Source organism: Crocuta crocuta, unplaced genomic scaffold (genome assembly GCF_008692635.1).
Source record: "Crocuta crocuta isolate KB4526 unplaced genomic scaffold, BGI_CrCroc_1.0 scaffold130, whole genome shotgun sequence".
Taxonomy (NCBI): domain Eukaryota; kingdom Metazoa; phylum Chordata; class Mammalia; order Carnivora; family Hyaenidae; genus Crocuta; species Crocuta crocuta.
The window spans coordinates 8,126,645-8,142,867 of NW_027527920.1; the positions used below are offsets into that span (position 1 = coordinate 8,126,645).

At 48.7% G+C, this 16,223-nt stretch overlaps 1 protein-coding gene across 3 annotated transcripts in view; it reads left to right on the top strand.

Annotated features, from left to right (window-relative positions):
* The window catches only part of MEGF11 (multiple EGF like domains 11), a 229,976-nt gene that overhangs the window by 169,404 nt on the left and 44,349 nt on the right, over positions 1–16,223 (top strand). For all 3 annotated transcript variants that reach the window (XM_077746910.1, XM_077746911.1, XM_077746912.1), the window contains exon 9: positions 5,140–5,314. In XM_077746910.1, coding sequence (XP_077603036.1) covers positions 5,140–5,314 — 175 coding nt within the window. The remainder of the gene's footprint in view (positions 1–5,139; positions 5,315–16,223) is intronic.

Sequence of the window (16,223 nt, forward strand, 5' to 3'; positions counted from 1 at the left end):
CAGGGCTGCCGCCACTGAGGTCCAATGCAGGGAGAATCCTTGCCACAGAGATCCAACCAACCCCCAGATTAAAGAGCTATTGTTTTCCTCCCGTGCCTGAACAGCCGTGCCCTGCATAATTTATTCTTCCTCTGAAGGAGTCCTCCATGCATTATTAATCTGGAAGGACTCCCTCTTCTCCGTCGCTAATCTCAGCCCATCCAATATTGATGATTGTTTGCTTTCCTGTCTTTAACACGTGTCATGTTTCAGGGATTGTGAGTCAGTAGCGTTTCTTAGAACTGGGGGCTCCAGGCCAGGCTCCTCTGTGTCCACGTGGCGGCCTCCTCGCAGGGCGCTGTGTCACACATGGCCCAGGCTCCTTGAGGGTCGGAGTGGCCTGGCTTGCCCAGCATTGCATGGTGCCTGGCACCGAGCAGACCTTCCGTAAGAAGAAACACTGAATTCATCTCAGCCCACGCCTAGGTGGTTCTGCCGCTGGGCTGATGGTTTTTTGTTTTTGTTTTTGTTTTTTTGTCAATAGTTCACCCTTCTTATTTTTGTCAGTAGTTCACCCCCCTCTCTTGGCACACTGGCCCAATAACTGACCTACAACACTCAACGTTTTCGTTCAGTCTCAAAATTTCTCAACCTGGCCACTGTTGACATTTAGGGCTAGATAATTCTTCGTTGTGGGGGCTGTTCTGTGCATCATAGGGTGTTTAGCAGCATCCGTGGCCCCTACCCACTAGACGCCAATGGCCACAACCCACCGTCAAGTTCTGACAAGCAAAACCATTTCCTGGGTGGGGAGTTCAGGGTACATCGCCCATGCTTGAGAGCCTCTGGCCTGGCTGAACTCTCTCAGGCCGTTTTTGGCTTCGTTCTCATGGCCACAGAGAACACCTCCTTCTTCTGCGTGGACACACGTCATTCCTCTCTTCCATTATAGAGCCTTCTCTTGGGATCCAGGAAAACTAGAAGGAGGACTCTATGGCCCCTAATCTTGAGGCAGTTCAGCTCTCCTGGGTAGGGTCTGGGACCCCTGAGTCCTGGCCTCGGGACATTTGCTCTGTCTGATCAAATGTCTTGATATGCACACTTGTCCTCTCTAGGTCTCAGTTTCCCAGTCTGTCCATCACCTTGCATCAGCCCAGCAGGGGTAAAAGTTCTCTTGTGGTCTTTGAAGGTGAAGTTCCCCCCAGTTCCCTGAGAGATAGAGTGTGGGGTCCCCAGAAGCCTAGTCCCATATTCTCCCTGGCTTCCAAGAGAGCTGATAGCAGAGCCCCGCCAAGGAGGTGTGCAAGGCCTTGAGCATCTTTCCCAGAAACACAAAGTACTCTCGACCCCAAACCAAAGAAAACCCTTCTCATCTGGCCCCAGTCTCTCTCTGCCCAGGGCCTCTCTGACCATACTGCTTCACAGTGGTTGAACCCGTGTGCCCAAGGAAGAAAGAGGTGGCTGGTCAGAACCCCCATCACTTCGTTCTCTTTATTAATGCTGTGTAGCACACACAAAGAAATGATCCTTTTTCATAAAGGAACAACCTTGAGAAAGTGAGTGCCTGTGTGTCAGGCCTCTGCTGTGTCCCCTCCACGACTGGATCGTCATAGACGAATTCCAGCAGCCATGATCATGTATTACCTTTGAAAGATTTTATTTAGCCAACAGATGCAGCACTGATAGAAATCTCAGAGCAGCCAAAATAAAAAAGACCAAGAAATCCACCCGGAAAAGATTTCTGTATTGTTCAGCTTTTGGCTCCTGTTAACTCGTGTGACCGAGGGAATGGGTCTGCCACCACGAAGAACAGGGCAGCAGGGAACAGGGGATGCCTGGGAGAGATCAGATGTGAGGACGGTGCCCAGTTCTCAGTCATAAACCACCCGGCCAGCAGTCGTCCCCCGCCCCTCTTGAAAGGGATTTGAGAGGTTTTATAATTAACAATAAGCCATCAAATTAAGAAACTAGAGATCGTGGGTTTTTTTACATAGAAATTTAGGGACATGAAAGGAGGGAGAGAGAAGTGATTTCAGATGCAGTTTTGGGCTTTCTGGTGCTCCGAGTAAAAAGTAAAATTGGCACCAGTGCACACCCCAAAACACTGGTGGCTGAGACAACAGGCAGGCCCTGCGGGAGCACTTAGAAGTCAGGTTTGCCAGGCGGCGTGCGCCCGGTCTGCTTCTCACAGGGTGGCAGTCCCACCAGAGCCAGGGCCTAAAGTGGGAGAATCCACCGATGGGAAGGGCACAAGCATTCCTGAGACCTTTGGCATCGCTAGTGCGGGGCGGAGCCGATGGCCACAGCCAAGGCTGCCAGGTCATGTGTTAGATGCACGCGTGTCCATCTCACTAAGCCGGTCCCTACCACCCCAGGAGAGGCCCCAGGAGGGTTGGAACCAAGAAGTGACTTGCTCAGAGTGTTGAGACAGAGAGGTGTGCCCCACATCTATCTGGCTGAGGGTCAGGGTCACCACCTGGGGGCCACCACCCCACGGAACCCACATAACCTAACATGTCCCCCTCATGGCATGGGGCTCAGGGAAGAGTTTGGAGCCAGGAAGTCTTCACACCCTCATCCCTTAGATGATTTTTCTTTTCCACATATTTACTTTTTATTGATTTACATCTGTGTGTAAATGGAATCGATGCTCAGTTTGGGAAAATTCGAGAATACATATTTAAAGAAAAAACTACAAATCACTCATGATTTCTCAACCCAGAGGAGAGCGCCAAAACCATTTTATTATGATTTTTTTCCTGCTTCATCCACATCTATGTATATCTGTCTTTTTGTCCATATTTTAGATCATGACGCACTTATAATTTGCTTATTTCACTTCACCTGATATCGTTAAAGAGTTTGGGAAGCATTTGGGTATTTCTTTAACATCTCTTCAAAAAAATTGTCACAATTGACATAACAAGCGCTTTGTTATCAGAGGCGGCATGAGGCAGGTGATGGAACATAGTCAGACAGACCTGGGTTTGAATCCTTGCTTCCTGTGACTTAGCCATGTGACCTTGGGCAAGTCATATTATCTCCAAGTGCCCCCTGTAAAACAGAGGTTCTAATGCCCAACTCACAGGCTTATCTGGAGATTAGAAATAAATGTATAAAGTGCCTGGTGTTTTAATAGCCTGGTCACATTATTATTTAAATTGGTTTCATTTTCCCTCTGTTATAAATAATGCTTCAGGGAACATCTCTGTGCATAAATCTTTCTCCACCACTATGATTATTTCCTTAGGATAGATTCTTAGAAATGGAATTATAAGACCAAAGGGTCTGCATATTTATAGAATTCATGATACATAACCCCAAATAGTTTTCCAGAACCTTTTACCAGCATTGAGTATTGTCCCTTTAAAAAGAAATCTATTTTGATAGAGAAAAAGTGATATCCAGTTGTTATTTTGACTTAATACTTAATGAGACTAAACGTTTTCCAAAATGATGATTAGCTATTTGCACTTACTATTCAGGAACTGTCTACTCCTGTCCATCCCTCATTTTCTGTGAGAAAACCAGGGCTCCCGGAAGAGAAATAAATGGCTTGGCTGGGCTTCACACAATTAGTGTGTTCATTAATTCATTTGCCAAATATGTATTGAGCATCCCTAGCATGCCAGGGACTCTGCAGGGCCCTGGGGTACAATACAGAGAGAGGTGAAATAGACAAAGGGCCCTCCCCCATGGAGCTGCCACCTGGTGGGAGAGACATATGATAAACAAATCAGTAGACCCAGAAAATAATTACTCATAGTGAAAGTACGATTCACTCCCAAATATTTAATTGGGCAGTGAATACAAGCCAGGCACTGGGGATACACCAGTGACCTGGAGAGATAAATCCCATGTCCTCATGGAATTCAGCAGAACTGAAACTTGTACCCAGGCTCCCCCACCAGCCCGGAGCATGCTTCTTTTGATCATACCCCTTCAGCTGGACTCCAGGGCAGAGAGGCAGGTGACACAGGGAATCCAGGAAGGCCGGCTTGTCTCTACCATTCAGCGTCTTCTTTGGAGTGTTAGTCTGGGTTTTCCCCATGTTCAAGACATTTACTAGGGAAACAGCTGTGAGGGAAAATGGGGTGGGGGCTGGGGAGGCTAGGAAAACATCAGACTGCAGTGCAGGTCTGACCCATGTGAAGGAGAGGGAAGGAAGGAAGGCTGGATGGAAAGTCAGTTTATATCACAGTTCTAAGAAAGTCTGGCAAGATTGGGAGTCTCTAAACCAAATTGCCCATCAGAAGATGCTCAGATCTCCCAACCTTAGTGTGTGTGTCATGCTCTAATGGGAGCAGCCCAGGGAAAGTGTGGGCTTTGAATGGATGTCGTGATGGATTTCAGACACAGTGGCTGGGGTCATTGGTCAGTTACACTCCCCACAGAAGCTCTGAAAAGCACATGGTCACCACACCAGCATCCTCTCTGATTATGAATAGATATTGGCTGTTAGTTCAATCAGACTTCTGCTGGCCAGAGGTTGCCCTATCCTCTAGAGGTCATGTCAGGCAGCCCCTGCCTCTGGCCTAGACAGATAAGAGGTGGAGATTATCGGAGTCACTCTTCAGGAGCCCTAGCAAAGCCCAAATGGAAGGTATGCTCTCCCATGCAGACATTGCCAGAGGGGAGAGACTACATCTGCCCTGAGGTCTCATTTTTAACTTAGCAAATGTCCATAGAATATCTACAATATGCAGAGTCACTGGATCTCACTGCAGCCCTCTCACACCTGCCCCTTCGCCAGTCATCTGCCTTGGGTACAGAGTGAGTGAGGCTCTGGACATCATATCCATAGGGAAGGGACTGAAGAAGGTGCCTTCTTCTTTGGACTCTGTTTATTTGTATTATAAAGAGCACTTCTGTGGGAGTCTGAAGACCTGTGTTACAATCCTGATGTTGCCACTTCCTTTGCAAACTATGTGACTTTAGGCAAATTATAGAATTACCATGAGCCTCGGCTTCTTGGGGCCATAAAGATCATATGACCTTGACCTTGGCACCTTCTGACAAACAAACAAGGCAGTAAGTATTTTAACCTGACAGGCCCTTTGATCCTGCTACTCTGGCAGACCAGACTTAGGGTAGGCAGAGGGTGGGACGTGGCTACCTCCCTGGCCAGACTGTCCCCTCATTCTTCTCTCATCTGCCCAGCTGCCACCCAGTAACTGGAGCATGCACCTGCCAGCCGGGCTGGTCTGGCCACCACTGCAACGAGTCCTGCCCTGCTGGCTACTATGGCACTGGCTGCCAGCTGCCTTGCACCTGTCAGAACGGCGCCGACTGCCACAGCATCACTGGAAGCTGCACTTGTGCCCCAGGCTTCATGGTAAGATGGGAAGGGTCTCCCATGGCCTCATGCTCCCCACCCTACACAGGAGAGGAGGGGCCAGTTCCTTCCACCTCTGAGTGAAATATGAGCATGTGGCCCTTTGCCCAGGGATGAAGAATGGAAGTGGCTCCATGCCCCCCTCAGAGATAGAGCTCCTGACCAGAGAGCCCCCAGGCTGTTCTCAAAGGGTCAGTTATACTGGGGTCTGTAATTGTAGATGTACAAGAAGGAAGAGGTCTTGCCATTGTCTCCTCACCCTGAAACATCACTTGTCTTTGCCCAGCTTCTCCCTGTCCAAATCCTACGCACACGGTCTTTTTACATCATAATAACCACAGTACGCACAAACAGTTTTGCATTCTACTTGCTTTCACCCACATTTGCTGCCTGGGCTTCTTGATTATCATTTTAAATAGCTGCATAACACTGCAGGAGCTGATGTACCCCCAGTTTACTCAACCATTCCCTTACTGCTGAATATTGAGTTGTTTCCAATGTTCACAGCAAATGTTGCAATAAGCATCTTCCTACAACCAGCTTTTCCTCTCCTATTGAATTATTTCCTTAGGGTGAATTCCCAGGGTCAGTAGGCATAATATATTTATGACTTTTGATGGATGTTGCCATATTACTTTCCTCAAGGGTTATATAAATCTATACTGCCACCAGCCATGTATGAATGTACCTATTTCAAAACAACTTTGCTAACATCCTTTTTTTTTTTTGCGCTAATTATATCGGTAGAAAATGGCTCCTCGATGTTGCTCTAATTTGCATTTCTCCTCTGATTACTGGGGAGAGTGAACCTTTCCCCCACGTGTTTATTGTTTGTATTTTCTCATGAATTATGCTGGTTTTTATGAGGTTAGGGAACTTGACACTGGAGGTGGAATTCTGTTAGAAGGTGGGGCATGCCCCACGGGTCTGAGGACCCAAGCACTCTGGGGTCCCCTGTGGCCATATATTTGATTGTGCCGTAGGAAGTGGTTTGTGCGGCACAAAGTGTGGCCTTTGGAACCAGACTGGGGTCACGTCCTGACTGTCCTGTCACAGCCATAACCTTGGACCAGTGAGTTAACCTCTCTCGGGATCAGTTTCCTCATCTCTGGAATGGAACATGTGCCTTGCAAAGTTGCTGCCAGGTGTGGAGATGAAACATATAAAGTACCTCACCTCAGTGCTTCTCAGACTTTAGTGCACATATGAATCAGCAGTGGACCCTATTGCATTGCAGGTCCCAATCCAGTAGTTGCGGGTGGGGCCTGAGGCTCTGCATTCTAACAAGCTCCTAGGTGATGTCAGTGCTGCTGGTCCGTGGCCTCACTTTGAATAGGAAGGGGTGGTCCTTAACTTGGGATGCCCATTCAAATCACTTGGGGAGCTTTATAAGCACTGATTGCCTGGACCCCCTTCCCAGAACACTGATATTTTTGGTCTACTTGAGGCCAGTGTTCTGCCAAGGTGGAGTTACACTGATCTACGAGGAAGCTCTAGTCACAAATACGGGAGTGTGGGTTTGCCTGGTGTCTTTTGTGGGCAGGTTGCTCTAGTGTATAGAACAAAACTCTGTTTAGTTCCTTCTTCCTCCTCCTTGGTGCAGATAAAACTGAGTGCAAATGAATTCCAGCGACATCTATGAAAGAGAAAGAAGTCTGTTCCCTCTGTAGGTTTCCTTTCTTATTTACCTTTATTGGTGTGAGCTTTGGCCATAATTTCCACAGAAAAATGTGAGTGCCCTAGGTTTGGGTTTGGGTAGGAGAGAATAGTTGTTTGGGAGACTGAGTGGAAATGAGCGGATCACAGCAGACAGTAAATGGGGGCATTCTGACCCCAGTTCCAGTTTGGGTACTATGACTTTGGGCAGAAGGCTTCCTCTCTCAGGGCCCCAGTTCCTCTATCTGTAAATGGTTAAGTGCAGGGGGAAATGCGCACTTTTCCTAAGTGTGATTTCTAAGATGGTCCACTAGGCAGACTCCAGAGACCATGTCAGAAAGCACACCCTTATGGGGGAGATAAGGGAAAGGAGGAGCAAGGAGGGGTGTGTGTGTGTATGTGTGTGTATGTGTGTAGGGGATGCATGTGTGTGCATCAGCCAAGGGAGAGGGGGCTCATTTACATTGTATACATCATCTGTGGGACTGCTGAGAATCCCATGTTCCCCCTTCACCTCCAGCTGCCTGCCTAGTCACTGTTCCTCAATAGAAGGGAGAATCAGGGCCCTCAGATGGCTAGGGAGGCCAGAGTCTGTGTGCCCACTGCTCCCTAGGCCAGGGCTCTTGCAGTCTGGAGGCCAGTCCCCTGCTTCTCTTCCTCCCATCTGGGATGTAAATGACTTCCTGCCCTTGAACTTTGGGAGACTTGGCACTTGCAGGAATCATCTCATTGCGGAGTCCCACCTGCCTGGGGCTCGGGGATAAGACAAATTGTAAGCCAAACTGCCCTGGTGAGACCCTGTGAATTCTCATCCATCTCCTCCTGCCCAGCCTCATTATACCTGGAAAGGCTCTTCTGGGGCCCTGTTGGGTGTTGAGCAGGAGCTGCTGGAGGTGATTACAGAGCAGTCAGTTCTCATCCAGTGTGACTCATTCCTGCATGCACCAGGCTCCAAGGGGGAACTCATTACTGTTGCTTTTACTCCAGCTTCTGAATGAATGCAGCTTCCTGCAATTAGCTAGCTGTGGTCAAGGTTGGGGATTGGGGCAATCAGCAGAGCAGACTTGGCTGAGACCTTCACCAGAATGCCCTGCAGTCAATAATAATTAGGAATGCCTTTATTTGGTAGTTAATCTATAAATTTAAGCAGCTGCCCTTTTCCTTGAAAGATTTTTAGGATGAGCAATTAATTAGAGACTAATTAAAAGAGCCCTTTTCTGAGTGTTTGGAGACCGCTATCCTAGGCTCACTAACTTTGAACATGTTGCTTCACTTTGCTGAGCCTCAGTTTCCTCTTCTGTAAGATGGAGTCACATCAGTCCTGCTTGCTATTGGATGTGAGTAGCCAACATAATGTGAGGCCACATCCTCAGCTGGCCCCTCCCACCAGAGTTCTCCCTGCCAAGGGCTCTTTAGGGAGGATTTAGGAATAGTTTTATTAAAGCAGAGTCTCTGAGGGCTGAGAATGGCCTCAGACTCAATGTGGATGTGAAGAGTACTAATAAGGTAGTAAGAACCACCCTTGAGAGTCTGGTGACATGCCTGCTTGGGACAGGTGATCCCCAACCCCTGCAGAGGCCATGAGAATATGGGGGCAGAAGTGAAACCCATGTGGCAGCCTGGGTGTGTTGGCCTTCACATTCTTTCTCCTTCCTACCCAGAACACTAGATATTCATCCTGCCAAGGACTGGGGGAGGAGGGGATCTGGGGGCATGGAAAGGCTAATCAGACATCCATTTAGCGTTCAAAGAGCTTGTGCTCAATAATAATCATATTCACACTAGCAACAAACACATTAAGTCCTTGCTGCATGCTTCATCTCTGTTCCTCCCAAGAGCCCTGTAGAGGTGCACTTTCACATTCTTCAATTTGAAAATAAGGAGCTGAAGTTCAAACAGGACAAGTGACTTGCCCAGGATCACAAAGCCGTTAGTGGTGGGAGCCAGTGAGTTCTCATATGTTAGATGATAGACTTTGCTTGATAGGTCACCATGGAACCACACAAATCTGAGTTCAGATCCTTGCCCTCCAATTCCCATTCTGTCTCCTGACAAGCCACTTATCCTGCATAAGCCTGAATTTCCTCATTTGTTAAGAGTAGACTTTGCCATGAGAGTGAGAAGCTTCATATGTAAAGTTTGTGATTCAGTGCCTGGAACAGAGTAAGCACCCAGGAAAATGGTAGTGGTTATTGGTGCACTATGAGAGTAGTGGGGAAACAGTGTTTCTTCCAGCTCAGCACTCCTCCCATCAAGGAGGGTGTCAAGATGAGCTACACCCCGTGGTTCCTTTTGGAACAAGCAGAGCCATGCATATGCACAGCTGTGGTTCCAACCATGTCCACCCAAGCACCTGTGGGTCACTCTGAATGGTCAGTCTCAGGAAGCATTAGTGGGTGGACACATCTGCTGGTATTTGGGGAAATGAACATAGAGCTAGAGGTAGGAGTAAAGTTCAGGTATCTTACATGTTAGTTGTGCAATGCCAGTGTAATTACTTGAGGCATCCTTTCCTGAATTACATTGGGGCTGCTGAGTAGGGCACAAGAAACTGAGGCTAGAAGGTGAGAAACTAGGTTCCTAGCTCTGGTTATGCTAGCTTTCAGGGCTTCTATTTCTTATCTGTAAAATGGGAATGAAATTATCTGTGCAATAGAACAGTGGTATGGGAACTAATCATTAAAATGGGAGGGCTTGGGGCACCTAGGTGGCTCAGTCAGTTAAGCAGCCGACTTCAGCTCAGGTCATGATCTCATGGTTCATGGGTTCAAGCCCCACATGGGGCTCTGTGCTAATAGCTCAGAGCCTGGGGCTGGCTTTGGATTCTGTGTCTCCCTCTCTCTCTGCCCCTCCCTTGCTTGTTCTCTCTCTCTCTCGCTCTCAAAAATAAACATACATTAAAAAATAGTAAGAATTTTAAAAATAAAATGGGAGGGCCATTGTTTCAGCACCTTGGACAGCCACCACAAGCCTCTCCTCCAAGGTTACTCTTGTCCTTTTAGAACCTAGTGTCCCACCCAATCAGAACATCAGGGTGAACAGAGGTGGGGGAGGGCAGAGTGAGGGTCACATGACAGGAGGCTCTGGCCAGCAGGGTCCTAGGAGTGTCCACATGAGGGTGATCCAGGAAGTGAGAAGGAACAGCCTAACTGTGGTCGAGGGGATTAAATGGAGCTGTCTATCCACTCGGAGGCTGGAGTCGCATCATCCCTCTATATGGTTTCTCATTACCCCAAACAAAATTCAAACCCTAGTCTTTTGTAATCTGCCCTTAAAACTAGTTAGTCCACCCTAACTTCATCTCCTGCTAAAATCCTGCCACAAATCTCTGCTGTGGCCACACATAACTCACTTTTCCCTAAGCACAGTGTCTCCTTGGAGCCTCTGCCTATGCCTTTTCTCAAGCTTTTTCCTCTTCCTAGAATGCACTCCCCACTCTCCTTATCTCTGTCTATGAAAATCTTTCTCAGCTTTTCATGGCTAAGATTAAACTGCCTCTTCCATGAAGCCTTCCCTGAATATTCCTGTCTTCAGAATTAAATCCTCCATCTCGTCTGTTCCCATAGCAGATGGCTCAACTCAGAGTCTGTCTACTCCTCCAGCTGCCTCCCCACTGGCCCATGTTTACCATATGAACATCTTGCTCAACATACTCACTTTGAAATGGATGAAAATTTTGGGGAGAGCAATGAATGCCCTTAAAGCAGAAGTTTCTAGAACTGACCTTTATAAGAAGGAAACTCATGGCATTTCTTGAGAGACTGTGCCAGCAGGGCTGAGGTTTAAAAACATCCGTTGGTTTTTCTGCAGTTCAGATACAGGTAGCTGCAGTGGGACGAGAACANAGTGTGGAATGGTGTGAGCTTCCTGTCTCATGCAATATTGCATAGTGGTTACTCAGAGACTCTGGAGCCAGATTCCCTGACTTCAAATACCAGCTTTGCTCCTTACTAGCTGTGTGACCTTGAGCGGGATGTTTTACCTCTCTGTGCCTCTGTTTTCTCATATATGAAAGGGAAATAATAATAAAGTCTATTGGGTTAGACTGGGCTGATTGAACTAATTAATACACACAAAATAACTAGAAAGCCTGGCATATTAGTACTCTTTTAAGAAGAGTTAGCTTATTAATACCATTATTTTTGTCATTAATACTGCCACTGCTATTGTTGTTATTTACCTCCCAGCGATTCCCTACCTGAAGAGATTAACTGGTCCTGGCCTGAATGCCCTCTTTCGGGGTCCAGGCAGAAAGGGGAGCAAGAGAAAGAAAGTAGTTAGTTGAAACTTCCTTCTGGCCAGGAGCTGCAGGGTTGAAGGGGGCTCCTGGGTTCCCAAGAGCAGCCACAAAACCGAGAATAGACTTTCTCATCATGGGGCGAGAAGGCTAGTTTCTCAGCCCCTCCACACTTCTCTGCTGACCAGCTTTCTTTAATTAAGGCCTCACCTAAGTGTCTAACCTGATGAAGCTTCCTCTACTGCTCTCGGACTAATTGCTGCTACCTTGGCACCTGCAGCGAACAGCCTTTGCGGTTGCCAGAGCTGCAGCGATCGGATTTCCCAGACCTTCTCCCTGCATGGAACCCGTGTATCTGGGAGATAAGGGGCCCTCTGGTCATTGCTCAGCACAGATGCTCCCTTTCAGCTCTGACTATAATGGGTATGGGGAGCATGGGAGGCGGGGGAGAGGAACCTGGTGTTCCCTCCCATGGGATCCGGGGCCTATATTTCTCCCCTGGATGACAGAATTTCTATTACCTTAAAGGGCTCATCTATTTATGCTGCAATTTTTTGAAGTCCTGTCTGCTGTTATTGAACCCTGCATGCTGGCGAGGGGAGTGGGCACTCCATCACCCAAATGAACAAACTCGTTTCCACATTTTTCTGCCTTTTCTCTGTTCTGTTGGTAGGTCATATGCAAACCTCAGCCGCTCTGGCCGGGAAAGGTGGAACAGGGGTGAGAGTTATGAAACTCCAGATCAGTGGAGCAGTGATTGAATTTTCCTCCAAGGTTTTTGGTGTCCTTTAAAGACGTTACTTTCCCCCAGCCCCCACCCCCAAGCTGGACAAAACGTGTGGCTGCCTTTTCTGTGGCTTGTGAGCTGGAACTAGGGAGTGAGGACAGCTGTGGGGCCAGAAGAGATTGTGGACTGAGAAATTACAGCCCGGTGACATGTATACAATGTGTGTGCTTTTCCTGTTCTAATTGTTTTGTTCTTTATCAAACCTGAGGTCTGCAGGCTATTAGCCCTAAGCTTTTCATGTCTCCTCTCACTTCTCTGCCCAGCCATTGACTCGCTTCCTAATTATAGTAAAAGATTTTCCTGGATGTTACACTGGAGATGAGGAATTCCCCCTCTAGCTGCCCTGTCCATGTGCACAGAGGAGCGCAGGTAGTGCAAAATAGCAGGAATGATGTAAAAATGTAAACACATACGCACCACACTCCAGGACCCAAATCCCAGCTCCATCATTGCCTGCTGGGTGGCCTTGGCCCAGTTACTTATGCTTCTCAAGCCTTAGTTTTTCATCTACAAAACAGGGTAAATAATGATACTGTGTTCTGGTGTTCTTAGGATGGGATTAGATAAATATGTGCAATGCTTAGAACAAAGGCTGGCACGTGCTGAATGCTCAGTAAAGTCAAGGTTTCTTATGTAGTTGTATAGAGATGATACATTGGAGGCAAAGGCAAGGACTTTGGGGTCAGACAAGCCTGGGTTGGAATTCAAAGTCTGTCCCTCATCACTGTGAACTTAGGTGACATCCTCAGCCTCTCTGAGCCCCAGTTTCCCATCTGTGAAATGGATTAATAGTGCCTGCCCTTCAGGATCAGTGTGAGCACAAAACGGGAAGTATTCTTCATCATGGCAGAGCGGGAAGAATGCTCAGCACTTCCCTAGCATGCCTTTTCATTTTGAAAAGGAAACTGAGGTTCAGAAAGGGAAAGTGACTCATAGCAAATCATTAGCAGAACTGGGATGGAAATCAGGTGACATAACTCCCAGTCCGATGCATTTTCTACCTTTACCTCCTTCTCCTGAGTTTGCTGTTGCCGGAGCAGACATCAACTGATTTTACCCAGGGCAAAGAGGGGGATAGCAGTTGGGGGAATGGTCACCAGAGTATTAAATCATGTTGGCAATTAATCCACAGAGCAAAGTAGGGAAAATTGGTTTTATGTCACTGAGGCTGAGTCCAGCCTTCCCTCTGGGACCCCATGGTTTGCGGCTTTATTAGGGAAAACCGCTGACTCTTCTGTTCTAAAAAAAATAGACGTCCCCCACGACAGAGCACCCTCTACCTCCCATGCTCCTCATGTCTTTATCAGTGCCCTCGTTACTGGGATCTGGAGCTGGGGCTTTGGTCCATGTCTGGAGCCTGGAGCTCTCTCCATGAAGCAGAAGAGGGTGTTGGAGCTGAAGCGTCCATGCTTTGAGCATCCCCAGTTTCATTTTCCTCCAAGTCTCTGGTGTTGCTGGAGTGTCTGCCTCTGCCAGCTCCCAGGCCTGGCCACAAGTCAGGGTTGCTGTCCGGGAAGGTCTGGAGGGAGCAGACAAGCAAGTGGGATGTGAAGGCTCACATGTGGAGCTCTGAGTGACCATGGCAGGCCCTAGGCCAGGCCCCCTGCTCTTTGTCATTGAACATAATCCTCACGATGACCCTGTAGGTACAGGCTGTCAGTATCCCCACTTTGCAGATGAGGAAACCGAGGCTCAGAGAGGTGAAGTCACCTTCCCTCGTTGGTGAGTGGCCACCAGGAGCTGAGCCTTTTAGCTGTGTGAACCCAGAGCCTGCACTTTGAGCCACAAACAAAAACAGTTTGGAGAGAAGAGGGCTGTGGATCTGTGGTAAATAAGCAACTTGGAGACTCCCTCAGGCCTTTTCCTAGGAAAGGGGGACAGCCCCTGGCAACCTCATTGCTGGTGCCCTCCCTCGCTTTGTCCTTGAGGGGAGGTAGGCTGGGAGCCTCAGTCTCTTTCCCTTCCTCTGGGGCAGCCCTTCCCGGCTTACCAGCCGCCTCACACCTGGGCTTGTTAGTCCCACAGCCCCCCTATGAGGAAAGCAGGGTGAGAATTGTTAGGGCTATTGCACAGAAGAGGAAACCAAAGTTCAGAGTGGTTACAAGTCTGGTCCAGGGTGACACGACTTGTAAGACACTGAGCTGGACCCAAGGTTTGGAGACCACACTCGCCTCAGGACAGCTGTGCATGGAGGGGAGGTCAGTGCAGAGGAGAAGGCCAGCCGGATGCCCACCTGGGCTCCGACCGTGGCTCTGCTGCCACCTCACTATTGAACCAAGTTGCTTCACCTGTCTGTGCCCTCACTTCATCGCCTACAAAGATAGGTGTTCCCTGTTTCCTGGGGCTGCTGGAAAGCTGAGAGGAAACACTTCTGGGAAGGACTGGAAGAAGTGCCAGGATGTGTGCCCCCGGAGCCATGAGGGGGAGCAGTGGGCAGACTGACTCCCTCACCAGGCTTGCCGGTCTGGAACAAAGGGAGAACCCGCTCCCCTCCCTCCTGCTACTCCTGCCCTCCGCTCCAAGACCCCACCCAACCTGACCCCTCCCCTGCCACCTCCCCACTTAGTCATTAGCACCAATAATCTCATCTGCAGAAGTAATTATGCACCCCAGGAGGGAAAGGGGTTCCTGCCAGAAGATGTGATTATGTCTGGAAAATGAAAGATGTTGCAGAAAAAGGTCATGAATAAATTACTTCAAGGCGGAGCTGATAGGAAACTAGCAACGGGGGTAAATGCAAAAACAAAAACTCCTAAGTTGTCTCCAAAAACACTACTAGATGATTGTTCTCACCTCTCCTGAGAGGTCCCAGGAGGGGTGCTCATTCCTGAGACAGACACGGGGAAGCTGGGCAGGGGCACCCCAGCCTTCAGGCCCAGATGGCCTGGATGAGCAGAGGTGGAGGGAATGTGAGGGGAGAGAGTGGGAGCAGAGCAGGTGGGGGAGGGGGGGTTGGGTGACATGATGAAATCAGTGGGCAAGAGGGAGACGCTGCATTCTTGAGCAAGGGGCGTGACGAAAACGATGCGGCACTTGACCTCCGCGGTACCCCGTGTGAGAAGACAGGGACATCAGTGTCTGTGAACTCAGCATATGGTGAGTGCTCAGTAGAAACTGGCTCCTATCACTCCCCATGGCTCTTCAGACAATGCTTGGCATAGTGAGGAGGGCATGGGCTTCGAGCCCAGGGAACCTGTGTGTGAATCTTGCCAATGTGGCAGTTTATATCCACCTCGTCATACACCTCACTTTGTTCACCTCCCTCAGGGAGTACCTTGCAGGCTGGTAGCGAGGGAAACAGAGTATGAAAGTTGGCCCAGAGCAGGTAAATCTGTTCCTTTCCTTACTGTCTGCAGTGGCCTGGGTTCTTATGAACCATGTGTAACAATCAAAATGCCCAAAGCATTTATGGCACTTCCTTGGGGCCTGGCACTGTTCTAAGAAGATTATGTGTATTAACTTACTTGATCTTCACACTACCCTTGGAGGAAGGTACGACTACACTCCCCATTTTGCAGATAGGAAGACTGAGATGCAGAGAGGTTAATAGCTTACCCCAAGTTTGTCAGATATACCCCCATTGAAGCTGAAAAAATAAAATGCCTAGGGTTCAGTGTCAGAGATCATGCGTTCTCATCTCATCATCTCACATGTTCTCACAGCCCTGTGGGTGACATGTCACCACTGCCATTTGGTACACATGGGTGCAGGCTCAGAATGGTTACCCAGCTCTGAGCATCTTGGCCTTCCCCACTATCCAGCCCAGCACTCAGGTGCCCCAGGTAAATGCTGCAGGACAAGCCTCTCCAGCCCTGTCTCCCTCCGGGGCCTCACTCCCCTCTTTTCCATGGCCTGCAGACCCAAACGGGCTCTGCCCCAACCTGGAAACCATCGGCTCCCTTTCTACTCCATGCTCCCTTCCAATCGGCACCCCTGAGGCCTCTAGGCCTTAAATGGGAATCACCTTCTGGGCCCACGTCATGTGTTGTGAAGCATTCTTAGAGAAGTTGGCTGAGAAAACCTCAGAGAGCCAGAAAACTCCATAGGGCACCTGCTTTAGAGAGGTGCAGAGACTTATGCAGTTGGGGTAGGAGGAGTGGATGGTGTGGGTAAGCGCAGCCCTCTTCCACCTGCACACCGTTTCTGTGCCCCAGAAAAAGCCTCTTGAGTTTCAACTGCTGGGCTTTCTTTTTTTTTTTTTTTTTTTATTTTTTTTTTTTTTTTGGGGG